This window comes from Ctenocephalides felis, unplaced genomic scaffold, assembly GCF_003426905.1.
Source record: "Ctenocephalides felis isolate EL2017-DRISC unplaced genomic scaffold, ASM342690v1 CF-g0.4_SCAFFOLD_03571, whole genome shotgun sequence".
NCBI classification, from domain to species: Eukaryota; Metazoa; Arthropoda; class Insecta; order Siphonaptera; family Pulicidae; genus Ctenocephalides; species Ctenocephalides felis.
The window spans coordinates 26553277-26575944 of record NW_020539725.1 but is presented as its reverse complement, the minus strand read 5'-3'; the positions used below and the strand labels follow the sequence as shown (position 1 = coordinate 26575944).

At 26.1% G+C, this 22668-nt stretch overlaps 1 protein-coding gene across 1 annotated transcript; it reads right to left on the bottom strand.

Annotated features, from left to right (window-relative positions):
• Positions 1-2948: 2948 nt before the first annotated feature.
• On the bottom strand, positions 2949-10117 carry LOC113385867 (uridine phosphorylase 1-like). The gene is made up of 10 exons (XM_026623694.1): positions 10062-10117; positions 9026-9149; positions 6744-6905; positions 6513-6609; positions 6332-6420; positions 5852-5990; positions 4970-5037; positions 4639-4764; positions 3382-3435; positions 2949-3077 (listed from the first exon to the last, which is right to left on the bottom strand). The coding sequence occupies exons 1-10, from the start codon at positions 10115-10117 to the stop codon at positions 2949-2951; spliced, it is 1044 nt and encodes a 347-aa protein (XP_026479479.1).
• Between the last annotated feature and the right edge of the window lie 12551 nt (positions 10118-22668).

The following is a 22668-nucleotide window of genomic DNA, read 5'->3' as shown; positions in this document are numbered from 1 at the left end:
CTTACCAACACATTTTGCGATTCATTTTTATATATAAGATAAAATAAGTGTAAATGTGGCGCAAAATTCTTGCTCACCTTACCAGAAAACTTGACAAAAATCCTGTTACAAGAAATATGGGCTTAAGTCTGTGGAATGATAACGGCAATAGTAATATTTTTTTATCGACAACATTATATATTTTACAAACGTTATGTATTTTCATTTAACTTTACATTTAATATAGCTGCAATAGATTAATTCAATATTAAGTTTCTAACAAATTATTTAAATTTAATGCATATTGGCTAACTTATAAATATATCAGCATGTTGTTAGAAACCGGTATTTTCTCACTTCTCGAAATTGTTTGTTTAAAATTTCAATAACATTAAGCATAACCCTAGACAATAGATAATATATACAGGGTTTAACAAGTAATTTTAAACGTGAGTGTTAGGTGTAAATATAACAAAGATCAAATCTGTATTAAGTTTCGACGCAAATTAGATTATTTAGTTAATTATATATATATATATATATATATATATATATAAATATATAATTATCTAAATTTACCTAATATCGATGCCTAATGTTACCTAAAACGATTTTGCAGTTGCACCCGGTTATGTAAGTAGGTCTTTATAAATATAAAGGTACACGCGCCATTCTTATAAAATTGATTTTTCCTAACAAGTATTTAAATATTTATTTAAATCAAGTATTTTTACATATGAGTATATAATATGGATTAAATATCTCTCATCATAGCTATAAAATTTTAATAATGAATTCATTTTCAAATTTTTAATACAACAGTAGGCCAACAAACAACGCTAAAAATTCACAACATTTAAATATTTTAACAATGAAAAGATTATTAGAAATACTCTAATGAAACTTTAACAATATTATGGTGTAAATGCACACGGACATCACACACAAATGCTTATAAATATGTCGAATAGTAAAAGATTGCTTAAGTCATACTATAAAAAAACTATATTTAAAACATTTATCGATATTTAATTGAAAATGCGTAAGAGTTTCTTGAAAATCGTTCTTTGTGTATCAGGATTTGTAATTTTTAATAGTTATATAACATGGATAACATACAAAAATTACCGTTTTACAAGCAGAAATGTAATGCAATTTCTTGATGTTTGATAAAATAACTATACCGTTTTAAAAATATAATTTTAAATTATATTTAACATAACTCTTCATTGTTTTTATTTAAATGTTACAATATATCAAACTCTTTGCACAAACAAATATACAGAAAATTTTAGAAAATGCTATCCAAGGTTTTTCTTTATTGTTCCATCAAGAAATATGTAATCAGTAAATTCTTAAGCAACCTTAAACTATATATTATAATACGTGTATATATGAAATAGAAGTATAAGTGTAATAAGTTATATACAATGTAGAATTTGAATCTATCAATTTCTTATTAATTTAATTAATTTAAATTATTTTTCAATATTTTAGACAAAAATACACTGTATTACAAACATTTTTGTAATACAAAATAGAAATAAATTTACATTAACAAATATACTCCCACAAGACCCCGCTTTATATTGCATTTATAGATGTTTTTTTTACTAAGTATTGCACAGATTGTTCTTGCAAAAATAATTCAAAAAAGTTATATTATCAAAGACTTGAAATATTTTGGATGATTTGGTATTTGTTTTAGCATATTCCTAATAATTATTATTTGTAAAATGTTCTAACTTTTTTATATTTATAAAGTAGGTTTGATTTAATTATAGACTCAAGTTTTAATATGTTGCATAAAATATTCATAGATAGCATCATATTATTTTTTCACCAAATTATCCTAATTTGTTCCTGCATTCATGGCAAATAGTACTTGTTGATAAACAAATAAAACCAACTATTTTCATACTAATATTACAAATTTTAATTTAAAAATATTATGAGTATTCACGACAGAATATTTAATCTGTTAATATTATATTATATTGTCTAACATTTATTTCCAATGTTTTAACAACAATTTTTTTGTCGACATGCTGCTTTCATTCAAGTAATTTTTATTTATTGTTCAAGCGGGATCTTGTTATATATTTGTTACAGCTAAAATTAGATCTAACATAAATTCTATTTAACATATTGTCTGCAAAAAGCACATATTAATGATTTAAAAAATATTTGTAAATGGCAGTTGCAAAATTTTCTTAACAGCTGTAAACCAGCACTTTCTTAGAATTATTAATACATAGATGTTATCGATATACATGAAATATCTGATTGCCAAATTAATTAAACGAAAATTCAATAAGTTCTAATAAACACTAACATGTATACAGCGCTTTATTTCTGGAAAAAATGCATGTTATCACATCCATAATTATTCGTATAGATTGATTTATTATGACGAATTTTATTAGCGTTCTTTCAACTTATGCGAATGGTCTAAACTTTATTTTCAATTTATTTTTGATATGTTACGAAGTGAACAATTTTAGGCTTTAAACTGAAGTAGGTGAATTAATTAATATTAATAGGCCAATTTTTTACTTTTTAGTTGGATATGATTTTTTCCAATCAGTCACTATTTGATATTGATATTTTTCATTGAACACATAGTAATTGTTTTGCGCAAATAGTTCTATTTTATCAATTCTAAATTTATCTTGCTTATGTTGCCAAATTAAGAACCAAAAGTCTTAAGGGACTATGAGCGTGTAGCTCGAAAAATTTTGGAATTTAAGAATAATACTTTTGATACTGGTGCTGAAATCATACATAAAATTAATATTAACTTTTTCTAATACTGTTTTAACAGTTCTTGCATCCACATTTTCAATATGGATTTACTATTATAGCGTTAATAAAGATAATTTGGGTTTGAAAATTACCAAGCTATTGTAAAAGGTAGTCCAAATTCGTTCACAACTCTTTTAACTTTATTGTACAATATCTGAAAATACTTAATCATAGGTCTCACTTTCCTGTTGAACCAATTTGAATCTTCTGGGACTTTTCACTGCTACTGATCCATGCCCATCTGATAGTAACCTTCCTCTCGTTGATAAATATCTTCTTATGTATCTCGCCACCTTAGAAAAAATATCAATTGATTTAATATTTTGCAATAAATTAATTTTTATTGTAACTCTTCTAATAAAAGAGTTTTTAAAATGTTTTGTTTTTGCTTTTATGCAATAATTTGCACATGTCAGCACAAAATGGCAAAAACAATTACAAAATTGTGAGAAAAAAATGTACAAATAGTAAAGTTAGGAAATTTCGTTGTTATGGCTTTAATAAGCTAATAATTAAAAATGCGTTCATACATTCAGGAGTTATAATCTAACTAAGTTTATTGCAAAATACGTGCAGTAGGTACATAAAATATCTTACCAAAGTTTGTGGGCGATTCTGCCACTCAATTAGGACTTCTTTAGGAGCCAAAACCTAATCAATAAATAATTATGATTTTTTATTAAGGCAATAAAACTGTATTTAATGTGATAAAATATGTAACATGTATATGTAAAATATTGTCCACTAGCACACATCAGAATAGTTATAAAAGCTGTTCACGTGAGCGAATTGTTATGGTCATGGCCGATCCTGGGGTCCTCAGCGCCCGCATTTTTTTCTAGACCCTCCCCCCGGCATTATTTTAACAGTTTTTACAGTTTCTCATTAAAATAATTCAAATATTTTCGTTAATTTAATATAATCTAAAAGTGCGTAATATACATTTATTGAACCGAACTAGTTTTAAATTCTCATTTTCAATTATTATTGAGCAAATCATGCCAAGAGAGCAAAAAAAATTCTAGCCTTTCATTATTAGTTGGATTTATTCAATTTAATTTGTCATTATATAAAATATCCAAATATTTTTTTTTATAATTATCTTTGAACAGCAATCAGAACCCAATAGTACTATAAGCTGTTGTGCTGATTTGACTTAATATTAGTCTGTTTGACAGATGGCCCAATCAGTTGTCACATCTCTATATGATATATTATTATTACAATTTCTGTAATAGGGCGAGTATTTTTATCGATGAAGCAATGCCAAGTGAAGGCTATTTTCACTTGGAAACATATATTACCTATATATATATTTATAGTATATATATATATATATATATATATATATATATTTATAGTATATATTACCCATATATTCTATCTATATTTTCAAGTGAAAATCGTTGTCACTGCTCCCTGACAACGGGCTGCTCGAAGTAGGTATCGAACGCTTACCTATGGGAAAGCCCTATCCAAATATGCAAAACGTTTTCCTTATTGATATCTTTCTCATCGTATATCAGATTGTTGTTTTAAAGCTAATTTTTTAACGAATTTCCAAAGATTGGTAAAAAGATGCAAATAACTATATATTTTTTGAAAGATATTGAAAAAACTATATTACAAATTTCGTATCCGCCGCCACCTAAGGCATGCGCCCGCATTTTTTTACTAGCATCGCATTCAAGGTAGGACCGGCCCTGATTATGATGTTTCTTTCATTATTTACGACATGTTTAAAAAAACTAAACAAGAATAAAGATACTCGTTATGCATTTTTTTACAGAATAATTTCTACTAATATAGAGAAATAATTAGTAATTACATTAACTATGGCCTAAACAAATATACCTGGTCACTTTTCAGCCGGTCTAATATTGTGACACAAACTACTGCAGCTTTTATTCCTGCATGGTGAGTCAGAGCAGCGAAAACTGTGCTTTCCATTTCCAAATTAACAATACCCGCTTGTTGTAGCTAAAAACACACAATAACATTATTAATTAATTAATTAATTGAAAAATCTAGAAAAAAATGAACATCGAAATAAATAGAACAAACTTTCTTATTCAGCAAATCTTTCGTTATAAAATTTTACTTAAAGAATGTTCATTTTATTCTGATTTTTTTCGATTTCAGTTCATTGAGTTTGAGAATTAGAAAATATAATGGTTAGTATTACCTGTTGGAAATATTCTTGTTTATCATTTTCGGAAAAATCACAAAACGCGCCATCCATTCTTCCTTGACCTAAAATAAAATCACAATTATTAAATTCTTTAAGCAGAATTTTATTACAAGTAAATGCGCTTTTAGAAAATCGTTAAATGTAATAGTCTCAAGTTGAAAGTCAATAGATTTTCTTTATTTCATTTCAAAATGGCATAGTTTATCTTTATAGTCATTGTATTATAGAATTGTATATATAGAATTATAGGCTCTTCGAATGATGGTACAACCTTAAGGTAATCATACAGTACAGATGCAATGACACAAAATAATGCTTTTTAATATTACTATATGCAACATAAATGAATTAATTTATTTCGCATACAGTAATATTAATATGTATTATTTTGTGTCATATCATCAGAACTGTATGATTACCATAAAAAAATTCAATTTTTAAAAAAATATAAATTTTAATATATTACTTATAATATTTTTTTTTTTTGCTTCATATTTATATAATCGGGCCAGCGGTGGCGATATCGGTTAGAACGTGGGACAGCACCAACTAGTCCCGGGTTCGCTGGTTCGATTCCCGCAATCGCCAAGCCTGACATCAGGCAACTTTGATGTCAAATTTCCACTTGAGGTTATAGATCTCAAATATAGCCTCAAGTGAAAATCGCCTTTCGTGGGTATAGTTGCATATATAATAAAATGTCAGCAAATACTTTGAGTATAGATAATTATTCATAACTGGACTGGACAACTACTGGGTTGCCATTCATTCAAGATTCATATAATAAGAAAAGTCAAAACAATTACTGAATGCCCTAAGTGTGACAGATTGTAATTAAAATAAAAACAATAAAAAAAAATTATATAATCACGATACCTTCATAGAAATCATTGGTACACATTGTTCTGCCTGTGACAGTGTCATATGGATCTTCAGGATCGGCCAAAGCTTTTAGTTCACGCACTACCTTCTTGTCTAATTTTGTAGGTCTTTGGACAATTTTGCCTAACACTGCCTGTATAAAATATAAAAATATTCTTATTGATCTTTCTAGACAGGCAAATAGTTCAAATTAAAGAAAATTATTAACTTCCCGAAGGGGAAGTTCGAGTTTTTGTCAGGAAGTCCAATTGTAAGAAGAATGTTATACTGAATTTATGAAAGTCTGTATCATAAGCATTTTAATGCTATTAACTAGAGAAACTATTTTCTTTCTCAAAATCCATTCTTTAATATTGAAATATACGATATTAGAATAAGTTATTGTCTTCAAATCACACATTGAAATATTCAAATAACATTTATAATGAAATATCACAAATAATTTATATTTGAGATTATTTATTATATTTTTACCGTTTCATAAGTGCTCCTCATTAGTCCATCAACTGCTTCTTCAGAAATGACAACAGTGCCTCCATCGATTCCAATACCTCCACAAGTTCCTACAAACATAATTATTTAAAATAAAACGCCATAAATAGGAGTTGATAAAAGCAATTTTTAAGTAAAATCTAAACATTTGTTTTATTCTTACCAATTCGGAAGAAAACGGGATCTTTAACTCGTGCGTGGTACATTAGTTTTATGAGTTCGTGCAAAAGTATTCCTACTGATGGTACACCCATGCCATGCTGAAAAATATTTATATTTGAAATTAATTATTGCAGGTCTTGTTTTATTGATACTTTGTCATGTGATTCTTATATTGCTATATTTTTTGGCAAATATATATTGTTTAAAGTAAGTTTTTCAAATAAATACTTACACTGACAGCTAATACAGGTCCGACTTTGTACATGGAGTAACGGTAGGAGAACTCACTAATATCTTGTAGTTGAGTACCAGTTGGTAGTTTGTGACCAATCTGCTCCATGATGAAGTGCGCGAAAGTTTCCATACGTTTTGGTGTTCCTCCCATGCACACAAACTATAATTTAAATAAAATTCAATTATTAAAGGATTATTTTGAATAAATGTATTTTTAGCAAGCCTGTATTTAAGTCAAATAAAGCAAATTTTCAAATTAAAATTTTTTTAGCAAGCCTAATACTTAGACTTCCGAAAAATTTTTTTTTTTATATTGCAACGGATATGGTAATATTAACAACATGACAGACTCGGTCGAGTTTTGGTACTTTGTGAAAAAATAATATACTTGAATTGCAATATTGAAATTGATTTGTAATATTGAAAACATGTGAAGATACTAACTTTGTATTACTAAGGTTACTATTAATATAAGCATACACTTTGTTGTATATAACATTTTCAGATATTTGATGGGTAGTTGTAATTTTGTTATCAAGTAAGAACGAAGCTTCAATTTAAGCATATATTTTTTGAAAATCTGGGATAAAAGATCTAAATGCAGGACAAATAATACTTTTATAAAAACCCGGGACACAAGTTGGAAATTCGTCCCAGCCAAACTGAGACGTATGATCACCTTTGTATTACGGAATCTAAATTAGATAAAAAATCAATTTGCTTTATTTTTAACTTCCCGTAGGGTAGTTATAGCAATGGGCCAAAAATCGAAAATGAATATGTTTGTATTTCTCGACGTTTTGAAGGTTTCTGAACATTTTGGCATACCTCACCGTCAGAAAAAATGGATGTGTGTGTGTGTGTGTGTGTTTTGTATGTCCGCATTTTTTCGTCCACGTTTTCGGGCGCACGGATCAACCGAGTTGAATGGTTCAAAAAACATTCGATTCCTATTAACAGGGAGATGTGCTGATTAGTTTTTGGCAAAGGCAGGTCCAGCCGTTCCGGAGATACGGAGCAAAAAGTGCAGAAAATAGAAATCGTGTTTTTTCAATTCGTAATGATAAGGAGAAGTGGTGATTAATTTTTGGCAAAGGCAGGTCCAGCGGTTTCGCAGATACAGAACTAAATGTGCAAAAATGGCTGTTTTTGAGAGAACTAAGCGTCCGATTCAAAAGATTCAAAGAACTTTCTGCTTGTTTCAACAAAATAATTGCTTTTGGAAAAAAATTGTTTCTAATTTTTTTTCCAAGAATATTTTTGTAATTTTGGATTAAAAATTCAAAAAATCACCCAGGCTAAGCACAGTCTAAGCGCCACCCTGGTACAAATGTTTGCCCAAGTGCGTTTAGACTGTTTATGTGTTGAAAAATGTAAAAATGCCGCCCAGCTAAGCGCAGTATAAGTGAAAATGTCGCACAGAATTATTTGCAAATGCGTTTAGGTTGCGACTAAACGGGAGCACATTTTCAATTTTGTGTAATTTTTTTTTGAAATTGATTCGAAATTATTTATTCTGATAACCAATCTGAACCTTGGGTTCAATGAGGTTATTTGCTAACGGGTACAAGGTTTTATAGAAATTCCCCCAGTTCATGTTCTTTCTGGAGATAAATTGATTTATGATTTACATTTGATTTGCTCAGATATAACAAGATAGTAAAAATAATGAAAGTTACACAGTATTCGTAATAATATATTTGAAAACGTTTAAAATTTCTCGAATATTTCATTACGGTACGGGAAGTTCCAGCAATTTGCTTTAAGGCACGATGCCATACACCATTAGTTTTTTTTTTTTTTTAATGGCAATCAAAATGAATTGTAATCTTACAAGCTATAGTTACACAAAAGAGAGGAAAGAAAGAAAAAAGTTAGAGTAGACGAAAAAATAATAATTTAGAGTTTACTCCATTGATAGAACTCTAGTGTATATCTGAAAATAATGTTCTGTCGCAAATTAATTTTATGAAAGTGTAAGATGTACTTGAAAATTTAAAACTAGTAGTGAAGAACTTCAAAGATCAAACTAATTTGATCAAATACTAAAATTGAATTAAATTCTATATATTTGTATCACCCAATAATTAGTAATTATCTGTTATTTTAATAATCCGATTATTTCATTTCCAATTATTTGTTTCATATACTACTGTATCAATAACGTGTCTTCAGAACATATCATTATTAAATCAAAGCATTTAATTTACTCATATTTGATTATGCTTATGGAATGTCAACACATATTATATTATATATAATGCGTGTATAAATATTTACCTTTATATCACCAAACATTTCTACCAAATCGTGTGATTCACTGCCTAAAGCCAAATGATACAAAATATCTTGATCCATTAGTTCGATGTGTGGGTTCCTAAGTCTCACAGTACCTTCATAATACCTGAGAAAATAATTAGCATATATACTATAACATATAAATAATAATCATAAACGACTTTCTAATAATTTTTGATGAACGGTTTTCTATTATTTCTACTGAAAAGCAAGCTATTAAGATTGATCTAAGTTCAGTATTTTTCTAAATATAGGTAAATCTAACGATTTGTTGATATATGAAAATATATTGTAATTACTGAATTTAATCCTGTATCCGTAATATAAATATACATATAAATATTATTAGACATTTTCATAATTTAGTTATGGAATGTATAAACTAACATTTTCATTACATTCATGCATAAAAATGAGATAAATAGCCCCTTGAATAATATTTTTTTATATAACTCATTTGCTAAATTAATTAAAAGTCTATTCATGGATTTTCTTCATCTATTGTAAAAAATTGATGGTTTCCAACAAACATGTTTTACCAGGCAAAATAATCACATTTTGTGAAATATTTTTTCTATTACTATATTTGTGTAGAAATCATTTTTTTTTATTTAGTTTTTGCTACATACATTTATTCAGGACAAATTAGGGAACTTGTTTCTGAAAAATATGCCAGAGTTTATTGATTCTACGTCATACATTCATATCAAAATTAATTTTGTAAAGCAATTTACTAGTTTAAACCATTTCTATAAATTCAAGGATATTTAAGGAAAATTTTAAGGCGTAATTTATTTTATAGGAATGAAATATCTAAATAATATGAGTTCATAAATATTTTATTACAATATTTATTATTAATATACTACAATAAAAAATCTGTTAGTGTATTTAAATAAAAATTTTACACTAATTCTTCTATAATGTAGATATAAAACGAATGTATGATTTTAATATAAAATTAATAAATATTATATTCAAGGTTGCTCTGTCAAAATATCAAAATCGATATACTCACTCGTCTCTTTCTTCATCTGACAAAGAAATATCTTGAGGTTTATTTGCTCGAGACATTTTGAACAATTTATTTAATTATTAAATCAACTTTCTAAAACTTTACACAACAAATTTTGATTCGATTATTATCAATAAATTTATCTTGAGTCACTCTATATTATGTACAAATAACGTTAGGCTTATGTATTATCTGTCACTAGTTGATGCTTAAGTACACACTGGAACTTGTTAGTTTAATATCGTTTAACTTTATTATTTTATTATTATTTTATGAATCAAGATGAGCTACACATGATTTTTCTATGATGTCTACGCCTTTGATGTGCATTCCTACATATGGTATCGATTTAAAGAGCGCACGCGCCCACCGACTAGAAAGCTCGTTTTCAAGCGCAAAGGGTGACAGTGGAAAACGCGGGAAAATTGATGGTCGAGGCGAATATTATTAATTGATTTTCGAAACTTTAATAATAACTTATATAAGTATCATGATAAAAACTGGTTTTAAACTCAGATTTCAAATTTCTTATAGTTGCGCATTTATAGATATAAATATATAAATTACAATTTTTTTTTTCACTTTATCTTTATTTAAAAAAAGTTATATTTTTTATTAGGAGTCTAATTTAAAAATTTAAAATTTTGTTATTTGAGTTCACCACATATATGAATTTCATTCATCATATAAAATATATTTGAAAAAATTGTTATGTTTTTAAGTATTAAATTCATATTATTTTTTAGAAGATCTTATATGAGTTTTAATCACACGTTATAGCTTATTTAATCAACTGAAGATATAGTTTGAACAAAATAGTTTATACAATAAAGACTTTGATGAGAAATAATTTTAAAATAATTTACATTAAATTGAATTGAATGCATAAATAACTAGTAATCAGAATAAACTATTATTGATTCAATTTATTCCTCATATGTATAATATTAAGTAAAGGTTACCACATTTTTTAAGTCACAACCGGGACGGCAATTTTTAGGAGTTAATCCTTGACGGTAAAGTTGTGGGGGGGGAGGGGTGTAGAGTCTTACATATAATTTTAAAATAACAAAAATACTATTCAAGTAACTATAAAAACAAGTTTTTTTTAATTAATTAATTTGTTTTTGAATTACTGGCTCCTAGTAAGAACTTCATTATTCGATTATATGCTACATATACTCTTATCTTCTATCTTCTTTTACCTATGTTGATATATTTATCATATGTTTAGGTCCATAAGTTTTTTTGCTTTTGAGTCTTGTATAAAATTCTGTTCATTTTTCTTCATAATTAACTAGAAAAATTAGCACATGTGCCAAGTAGTCAAAAAGTTAGTTTTCTTAATTTTGAAAAGTTAGAATTTTTGAAAATTTAGAATTTATTATTGTGAGAGACTGTTTTATTTTGACTTTGGCCATTTGTATTCAGCAGTTTTCATAACGTATTGTTTCATATAAGCATACTCATTGATATATCAATGAGTATGCAATATCAGTTTCAAAAATTTGAGGGGTAGTTATAATTTTATTATCAAATTCGTGCAAAGATTCAATTTAAACCTTTACTTTTCGAAAACCGGGACAATTCGAGATAAAATATCTAAATCCTGGATAATTATTGCTATTAGAAAACACAAGATGCAAATCCCGGACTGCCCGGCCTTAATAACATTGATTTATTTTTTATTTTTAAAATATAATTATTTATATAATTTTTTAATCTATTAATATAATTCAGTGAAATATTACACAAAAGTTCTTAAATATGTTACACAAGTCGATTCTAATTATTAGGTTTAAGTTCTCAATTATTTTATCTTCAGCTTCACGTTTTGAAAATCTATACATTTCAAATTTTTAGAACATTTTTCGAATATTTTCTAAGTTTTAAAAATATAAAAATATTGAAAGTGATGAAAAATTTTATATATCCGGATTATTTTGAATTGTAGAAATTATTAATTATTTTAAATATTTGAATTATTACATAACACGTAACTGTTTTCAAAGTGCTTTTTCGTTGATTACAATTGCGTTTCTTGTTAAACATTATGAAAAAGTTTTTCATTTTATAATATCTATTTTTTGCATTTTTTGTATATTATTTATCTACATCAGTATGAAGTTATTATATATAATTTGACAGTTTATTCGTTGAAAAATAAGACATTAGTGAAAATTTCAATAATCGATTTTTGATTTGTTTATATCATTTAGTTTAAAAAACTACAATTCATTGTTTTCAAATATTACGCAATTTTGCAAAAATGCTGCTATAATCTACATTAAACGCATTGGTGGAATTATACCATTTCTAGTCCAATGCATAATATTGTTTATAAGCAATATTTCTGAAACTTCATTTTGTGATAGAACGTTGTAATGGTTGTGATAATGTAAATTTTATTTTCATATTTTATTATTATTTGTTTACTTTTTTTTTACTGTTCTCTTTATTACCTATGAAAGCAATTTTGTATTATAAGACTTGATTGACAAACTAATAAATAAATAAAAAAGAAAAAAGATTTATTATCGGTTTTGGTATATATAAACCATTAAAAGTTTTATGTAAGTATAAATTATGCTTGAAGTATCTTAAATATTCTTCTGACATATTCTAATAAATTCTTGTTTATTAATAAAAATTATAACTTTGGCAAATATAGATAAATAATTAACAAGTTATATGTCATTTTCAGTGCGCTATTTGTTTGAGTGCAGTAATAATAACTCTATAAAGTCTAAGTTTATTTTTCCCAGCGGATTTGATTAATAATGCTTCTTATATTTCTTCTTTCAAACATTCTAATATTGTCAATGGAAATATTTGATTCGGTATGTAATTATGGTATAATATAAAATTTATCGTGTTATATGATACTAATATTTGCTACGATTTTATGCGATGGTATAAAGAAAGCTATAATCATCCAATCTGCAACTGTGTTTGACTATAATAAAGATTACGTGAGTGGATTCAAATTAGAAATCAAGAGATTAGATAAGATTTCTACTGTTCTCAATAGCCAAATTAATATTACTAGACAATTTGATAATTTTCAGGTGAGTGTTTGAAATCGTCAAGCACATCAAAACCTTATAATTAGAAAAATTAAAAATTAATAAAATTATTCTCATATATATATATATATATATATATATATATATATATGCTTTAGCTAAATAATTATTTGAATTGTTCAAATTCCTTGAATGGTTCTGCTGCATATTTGAGAAAATAATGACAGAAAATTTACAGTTTTGGATTGTTTTCGAGTATAAACATCTGTGTACGTATATGTGTATGAAATAAATCTATAGATTTTCTTGCAATACATGATATTAATTAAAATAATTAAAGAAGAACTTGGAAACAGTTTATGCTGCAAAATAGCGTGACAAATAGGAAATTTGTGTAATTGTTTTAACCGAACACAAAACTCTTACTTTGAACTAGTAATAATCATAAAAAAACATTTTTCTTTGTTCATATATTATTTTTCAAAATTATTTTAGTAAAATCATTCAAACATTTTATATTTTAGTAATACATGTGCTATATACTCCAATCGAAAGCATTTTGCAGCAAAATGTACACTAGTATTCTGAAAAAAAATGCTGAAAAACGTTTTCGACTAAATCCGGCTTACGACTTTAATACATTTTCACTACAATCCTGTATTATATCATCAAATTTTTTTTTGCTGTGTCAGGAAAACGCTATAGCAAAAAATATATGTCTTTTTGGCACAGCTAAATAAGTTTATTATTGAATTATTGTTTTATTTCAGTTTCGATTAGTTGCTTTTATATTTAGTGGATACAATTCTGTTCCTGCTTTATTGAATCATACAGTCGACATGTGTTCATATTTCAAAAATCCTGCAACGCAGTTTATTATTAAAAATATTTATCCTCGTTTAATCAAGAGTGGGCATGTGCCCGAATCCTGTCCCGTTAAAAATGTGAGTAAATTAGTAATAATTTTCTAATTAATAATTATCTAATAATTAATATGAAGTATAGAGAGTGCATATATATAATAACTTCTAGGTTTTATTATCATAACTAGTCTTAGCTTTTATAAAAAATTCTATTTGAGTATAATTTTTCCAAGTCGGAAATTTTAGTTTACAATGTAGAATTTCAATTATGAAAATACAGAAGTCATTTGTGATAATTTTACCAAATCAATCAGTTATCTAAGATGGAGTGTAAAAATACTTCAATTTAGAATTTAGATGATTGTCTTAAACTGCTTATTTAAATTTGATCCTAATCCTGTTATAATTTAAATCATATAATTACAATGTACTTATTCGATGACATTGTTAACTCAACAATAAATTTGTATTATTATTGTTGCTCACCGTAAGTTAAATATAAGTAGATCAAATCTTGCCTCTTTTTCATGAATATACATAAATCATTTTATTCATAAATCGTTTAAAAATATTTATTTCTTATAGTAATAATATTTATTCCCTAGGATTCATATTATGTGCGAAACTTTGTTGCACCTCGAAGCAGTTTTCTTCCTGATGGAAGATTTAAGTTAGATGTCTCTTTCACATCTCGAAATATAAATATAGCTCATTTCTGTATGGTGTTTTTACAAGAAAAACATTCTAAAAAATAACTTGATTGTTTGTAAAAAAATTATATATCAATATCATATCTGGAAATAATCTTACAAATTTAATAATAAAAATGTGAAATAATATTTTTAAAATGTCTAATTAATTTTTTTATATACCTACTTCAAAATACTTACTCGTTTCCAATACAGTTGTCTATTTATATTCGCAGAGAATCTGAATTTTAGGAAGTATCAGAATTTCTAATTCTTAAATAATCTATTCTTAATTAATTTAATTTTTAAATATAATTCATAATTATATATAAATTACATTGATTAATTATAATTCACAAATTTAATAATAACTAGTAGGGTGTGTGGCATCGTGCCTTAAGGCAAATTGCTGGAACTTCCCGTACCGTAATTAAAAATCTTGGTACGGAAAATATCTGATAATTTGATGTACATATGTCCAATAAACATTTTTAACCACAAAATTACATTTTTTTAACTTATTTTTATTGAGAGTCCATAACCGCTGGACCTGCCTTCCCAAAAATTTAATCAGTTCTTCATCTTATCAATACAAGTGAAATCTGTTTTGAATGATTAAAATCGGAAGCTCCGTTCTCTTAAAAACTGAGTTACTTTTTGCTCTGTATCTACGGAACGGCTAAACCTGCCGTCGCCAAAAACTAATCAGCACGTCTCCTTATCCATACGAAGCGAATGTTTTTTGAAATATTCAAATCGTTTGATCGGTGTTCCCGAAATCGTGACTGAAAAATTGTATCCATTCACACACACACACACACACATCAATTTTTTCTGAGGTATGCCAAAATGTTCAGAAACCTTCAAAACGTCGAGAAATGTAAAAATTTTCAATTTCGATTTTTGGACAATTACAATAACTTACCCTACGGGAAGTTAAAAATAATAAAAATTGAATAACAAAAGCAAAAAATCGTTTTACTACTGAAATACTATAAAAAAAATATTTGCTTGCTTATTCTACTGTGCAATATGTATCGTTAATTTTTTTTCTCTCAAACAAATTGTCAAAATCAATAAAAAAACTAAATGTTTCAACTGATGTTAATCAATAAAAAAGCTAATAAATTCATTTCGTAGACCCTGTAAACATAAATATCAAGTTTCAAAATTGCTCAATTTCTAAGAAAATTTAATCATTAAATGTGATGTTCCATTACGGTTCAAATTAAAACTAGTTAATTTTTGCTAAAAATGTAAATGTTTGATCAATTAATATTACAATTATTTGAAATGAAATCGGTTATTAATATACTTTAGAAAGTAAGCAGATAAAGTATTGGCATATGATTCCTAACTTATTGTTCTGATATCTAATCATCTAAATGTTCTGGTAATGATTTACTGTATGCGGAAAATTTACAAAAAAAAATACGAAATTATTTTTAAATTACTCAACTATTTTTAATGTGGTCACCTTTAGAATAAGTGAATATACGAATAGAATACATTTTTTGTAAATAATTCTCTATAATTTTGATGAAATATTAATAGTTTCGAGTACCATTGTCATTTGAAATCTGATAACGTTGACCTTTAATATTAAAATCATTCTATTTTATTTTTTAAAATCGCCGCACAGTTTTTGAAGCTCCAAATTAATCTTTTGCATGAAATAGAGTTCTGAAATAAATTTACTATAAGTATGTTCAACAAATTCATCTTTGTTTGTTACTTTTTCATTGCATTTATTATTGTATTTCACATTCCAAAAATGGTAAGTAATTGAATTTAATAAAACTCATGTATAAAGATCATGGGTATATTATTTGGCTTAAATATTATATCTATTTCATTATTATAAGACTGGATTGACAGTTCAGTCAATAGTGATGGATCATCTAGATGAGGATTATTTTAATGCGAAAATAGAAGTTAAAAGGATCTCTCGAACGGTTGCCGTTATTAATTGCAAATTTACAGTTCTAAAAGAAATATCAAACTTACAGGTAAATTTTTGAAGTGGGTAAAAATTAACTAAATACATGTAGATTTGTTAATATTCTAAAAAATAATCATATTATGTCATTATCTCATGTTTGCTGATGATGGTCTATCAATTTAGAATGTAAATTGCATATTTAAATACATATTTTTAATTTTTCAAAAACTCTACACAAAAGTTGCATTTGCAATTTTATTATACCCACTTTTATTAAAAAAATAAGTCTTAAATATTTTGGTATATGTTTTATTATCAATTTTATATCAAATTATCAAAACAAGTATTATAGATACTTAAATTTATTTAATTTTTTTTGCATAATATTTTTTTAAATTTTAGTATCGTATGGAACTTTATACATTCAAAGGAAATAAGTTCATACCTTCTATATTGAACCAAACATTTGAGTTTTGCGATTATTTTGATAAACCAATGTCGCAGATGTTACTACATATTATTTATCCAATTTTACAAAAAGGTGGCAAAATGCCGGAAAAGTGTCCGGTTCCTCCGGTTAGTATTCTCTTTAACTACATAAAATATTCAAAAACATTTACATATGTATTTTAATTTTAACTAAAAGGATCAATATTTAACAGTCATATTATAACTTATATATTCATAGTCATATATAATATTATTATTATCTAAATACAATTACATAATATTTTACTACAGAAAATAGGAAACTGTATGTAATATCTTTGCAATTCTGTAATTTTTTTGTTACTTAATTGCAACATTCGTGAATTACTAATTAATGATTTGAGTTTGATTACTAATTAATAATTGGGTCTTAAATGCAATCAAAAAATTAAATCACTTAACTTGTACTATTTCTTTGATATAACTAAAACTTAATTAAAACAAAATTCCTTATAATATTGCAAGCGATGTTCAATTTCATATAACTTTAATATTTTTTTGCTTATTTCTTTATAAACATTTTAATTATATTTATTGATAAACCAAACTTCATTTTCTACAAGTTTCTAATATAAACTTTAGGTATTTCGTCAATATTCCGATTCTAACTGTTATTGTTTAATCAGTCATTTATATATTTAGAAGTAAAAAGTAATATGTTAATAATTTAATGGTAAAAGATTTCTAGTAACAGCGCTTTGATACAATTCTGTTTTACAGTTAACAGACTTTTTTATGTATTGGATATTGACAATTTTGAACATTTTTTTTCAACAATTTCGATGTTATTCAGTTTCGAATAATACATGCTCGGTTAATACTCCATATTAAACTCACTTGATGATATGTAATTATACTTACAATTAGTAATTTACTCTAATAATTTACTTCTGAATTAATTTCTCTCAAACCGTGTTGTAAAGTAATAATATAGGTATATGTATACATATATTAGGATGGTCCGCTAATGCTTCCAAATGAATAAAACATGAATTTCTAATAGCGTTAGCTCTTAATATAAACATTTAGATAGAGCGCACGCCAATTGAAAGTTTTTTATATTTGTTATTAACATACGTCATTAAGTAAATTCTTCCGCCATCTGTATAGTATTCCTAAAATCAAATATTATTATTATTGTTGTTTTTTAACATTTATTAACAACAAATATTAAGACACATAATAATATTTATAAACCACTTAACCTCTAATTAAATCCTATTCATCAAGGAATCAAGATTAATTGTGATTCCTTGCTAAAATTATTTCTTTGATTGGTGATGTTGAAACTCAAATTATTATCTTGATTCCATGTTAAATGGGGCTCGCTCGTAGATAAGCGGTTAAGAGCGACGCGACTTGTTTCAGAGGGCCGGGTTCGATACCCACTTCGAGCAGCCTGTTGTCAGGCAACAGTGACAACGATTTTCACTTGGAAATATAGATAGCAATATGTTTCCAAGTGAAAATAGCCCTCACCCGGCATTGTTGCACCATACTTGCCCTATTACAGAGATTGTAATAAAAATTTATCATACAGATATGTGACAACTGTTTGGGTTGCCATCTGGAATAAAACAAACGTAGTTTGTAAGATATTAATCACAACAGCTCATAGAACCCGTAAGTTCTAATCGCTGTTCGAATAAAATAAAAAATAAAAAAAATTATCTTCATTCCATGTTAAATAAATATTATAGAATAGCCCACATGGATTTGATTAGAGGTTAAGTGGTTTATAAATATTCTTATGTATCATAATATTTGAGTTCACAAATACTATACAGATGACGCAAGAATTTACTTAATGACGTATGTTAATAACGAATATAAGAAACTTTCAATTGGCGTGCGCTCTATCTAAATGTTTATATTAAGAGCTAATACTACTGGAGATTCATTTTTTATTCATTTAGAAGCATTGGCGCCCTTGGAAGCAAAGAAATTCGAAAATGTCCTTGTTAAGGACGACCCTAATATATATATATATATATATATATATATTTCAAAGTAACTAGCAGCCCATTCGTCAAATTAAAAAAGGTATAAAGTATTAAAAACTTTTATTCATACGTTTCGACACAAGATGCGTGTCATCATTCAGCAACTATAAAAAGTATTATTTAGTTTTTAGGTTTGATAATACTTTTAATTCCTTGGATACTTTCCCCTCCCATTCCTATCAACACGCCTAGTGAAATATTTCATTCGATTATTTTGCTCGGTATGGGCGTGTTTCTTGCTTCATAATGTTACATTTCAAAACTTTTAGTCAAAGTAGTTTTAAAATCTTTTAGTTATTCATAATTTTTTCGAAAAAAATGTTTTTTTCTAATATGTTATAAGTTTAATTTAAATTTAAATAAAAAATTTTTTGAGTGTTTTTGTCCTGTGGTGTGTATAATGTTTCTCTATGTTATAATTAATCTATATTGGTGTTTATATTAGTTAATAAAATTTTCAAATTGTTATAGTTGCTGAATGATGACACGCATCTTGTGTCGAAACGTATAAATAAAAGTTTTTAATACTTTATACCTTTTTTAATTCGACGAATGGGCTGCTAGTTACTTTGAAATATGTTTCAATGTCGAAAAAACTATCAAGATATATATATATATATATATATATATATATATATATATATATATATATGTTGAAAATGTTTAAATTTGATGTTGAAATGTATGATTGATTTCTTGGAGTGCGTAACATCAAGTAAAAAAAGAGAGTGAAGTAAAGATATTTTTCAAAACATCTTTATTTTTCCATACGTTTCGACGTAAAATTCTACGTCATCTTCAGTGGTTCTACAATTTGAAAAACAGAAAGTAACGTTACAATTTGAATATACATAAGCAATAGTAAAAAGAAAAGTTTTAACTAAAGAGAATTGCAAAAAACATTACTTACTTGAATTGTTTATATTATCACTAACACATATTATTATAACTTGTAAAAATTAATAATTATAGACAAGCACTAACTGTCAGTAATTTCTTTTTTTAATAAAAAGAATAAAAGATAAAAAGTGATATATATATATATATATATATATATATATATGTATATAATGTAATATGAATAATAAGAAATCCTTATTCAATCATATAGAAGTATTATAATTCTAATATTTATTATAATATGCTTTCAGGATAGCTACTATTTAAACAATGTCACAATTCCTGATAACAAATTTTTTCCAAGTGGGCGCTACCGAGTAGACTTCACCCTGTACGTTTCTAATAAACGTATTGCACGCTTTAATACAATTGTTAGTCAGAATCATAACATTGGATAGATATAAATAAAATTGATTTAAAATGACATTTATGATTACTTTCGTATAATATTTTTTTTGATTTGTGATAAATTATAATAAATAGCAATTACAAATAAATTATGGGTATATAACATTATTTCTATGATTTGTTTTGGATATTATAAATATGTGTAGATTTAAATTCGTAGAATCTTATGATAACAATTGTTACGCTAATGATGTTCGAAATGATTGTTAATTGAAATACAAATTTCATAAATGTAATTAAAAGTCTGAGTGATTTCTAAGTACTTTCTGAATCATTCTTTTTAATTTAAATATTTTACAAAATCACAGTATAATGAACTATTTCTTCCTAGAGTAGGTATTAACTGACATCATACATAAGGTTTATTTTTTGAACACATATAATCGCATCTATACGGATATCTCATATGTATATCTTGACTTAAATATTTTTACCGAGCTGGCATGAAAAGATTTTTGTCAAAACAAATTTGTATTATTATCAATTTGTGTACTAATTTGTAAACCACAATAACATGTAAGTTATATACATCTATTCCCCTGTTTTACACAGTTCTCGTTTAATACGTTTTCTTTAAAATCTTTTTAAACCATTTTTTTTTAATTTTGCATTTACACGAAATTATGAACACTGAACTGTAATTTGTTTAAAGCATTTAATTGTTTAATTGTCGAAGTACAACACTACAAAATGTATGTTATAGTTACGAATTTTTAGTAGGTTATGTCTGATTGAATTATGTAGATGAGATAGGAACTCAATGTTTTATGATCATAACTAAATTTTGTATGTGTATAAGCTAGCTTGCTTGAAGTATCAATAGAAAGAATTAGGTTTTAAACTTTGTTTTTAATTTGTATTTGTATATAATTGATAGCGTAAATTTGTTCAAAGTAAGCTAATAACAAATTCATTTTTATTTATAAAACCGATTTTAATTTTTATCTATAAAGAAGATTAAATATAATAATATTTATTTTTCGTTCAATATATTACTTATTCATCATATAAAAACACACAAGAAGAGCTTTTCTTATAGCAATTTTCGTTTAGCACAGTTTCTCTATATAAAAGAGAATTTTTCGAGTTACACGGTTTTTTCTGAAACGTATTTTTCGTGTAAAACTAAAGAAAGGTGTATATCTATAATAAATAATAGATATACTTAATATGTGTGGTTCTTATATAGCAAAAAATACTATATCTCGAGCAGCTTGATGTCAAGCAGTAGTGTAGCAGTAGTAGTGTTACGGTGCTCATATTTTTTTTATATTATTTTTAAGAATCATAAATTGAATAATTGGCAAATTTTACTGCGTCTTAGAATAATTTATTATCTGTCAAATATATTCCAATTTATTCAAAACCTGTTTTGCTGTTAAAATAGAAACATTCAATTTAACCCTATATCCTCTATGGGCCCGCGTAACTTTCAGGTTAAATTTCAAATTTTTCGATAATTCACAAATAATTATGGCATTTTCCGAGAAATAATCCGAGCATAAATCTTAACTCTATAATGGTGTCAAGACAACCATTGTCAATATATAAACATAATCTTTTGCTAGTATATTCAACCTGAAATGACATTTTCAAAAATAATTCTTCAAACAAATTGTTTTGTTTTGCTGTGTTTTTTGTTCAACTAATTTTTTTGAGTGTGAAACAATAATTCGACCCATCGAGGGTTAAATTTCTTTAATAACATTTTATTGCAAAATCACCAAGAATTAAATATTTCATTTCCGGTTTACGAATTTAATCCATATTTAATTTTGAATATTCAGGACATTTTTGATAATAACTTCAATACTGCATGAAAAAAGAATTGTTTTTTTATCACAACATCTGTTAATTGATTTTTTTCGGACAATAGCTTATAAAGTTTGTTTACTATACGCTCTGATAAACTGTATTTGGACTAAAATTGTATTAATTATTTTAAATCACTTTTCATTTGCCTGATGATATGTACTATTAATGAATATTAGAGCACATTATGTAATATATTTATCAGTCTGAATACTAATTTGAACAAGACACATTCTTGTTTTTGAAGTATTGTTAAACTTTAAATGTTTAATATGAAAATAGTTCAACTTCATATAATAGTTGAAATGATTATTATTACTTTGTGGATATCGCATACCGTAAGAGAATTTTATGTCACAGAATTAGTAAAGCGATATTTTTAATTCTTAACATTATGTTTTCTTTAAACATACAAATAAATGTAAAACTATGAAAAGTAATAAGTTTCAAGCGTTTTCAATTTTTGTTTAGTAATTGA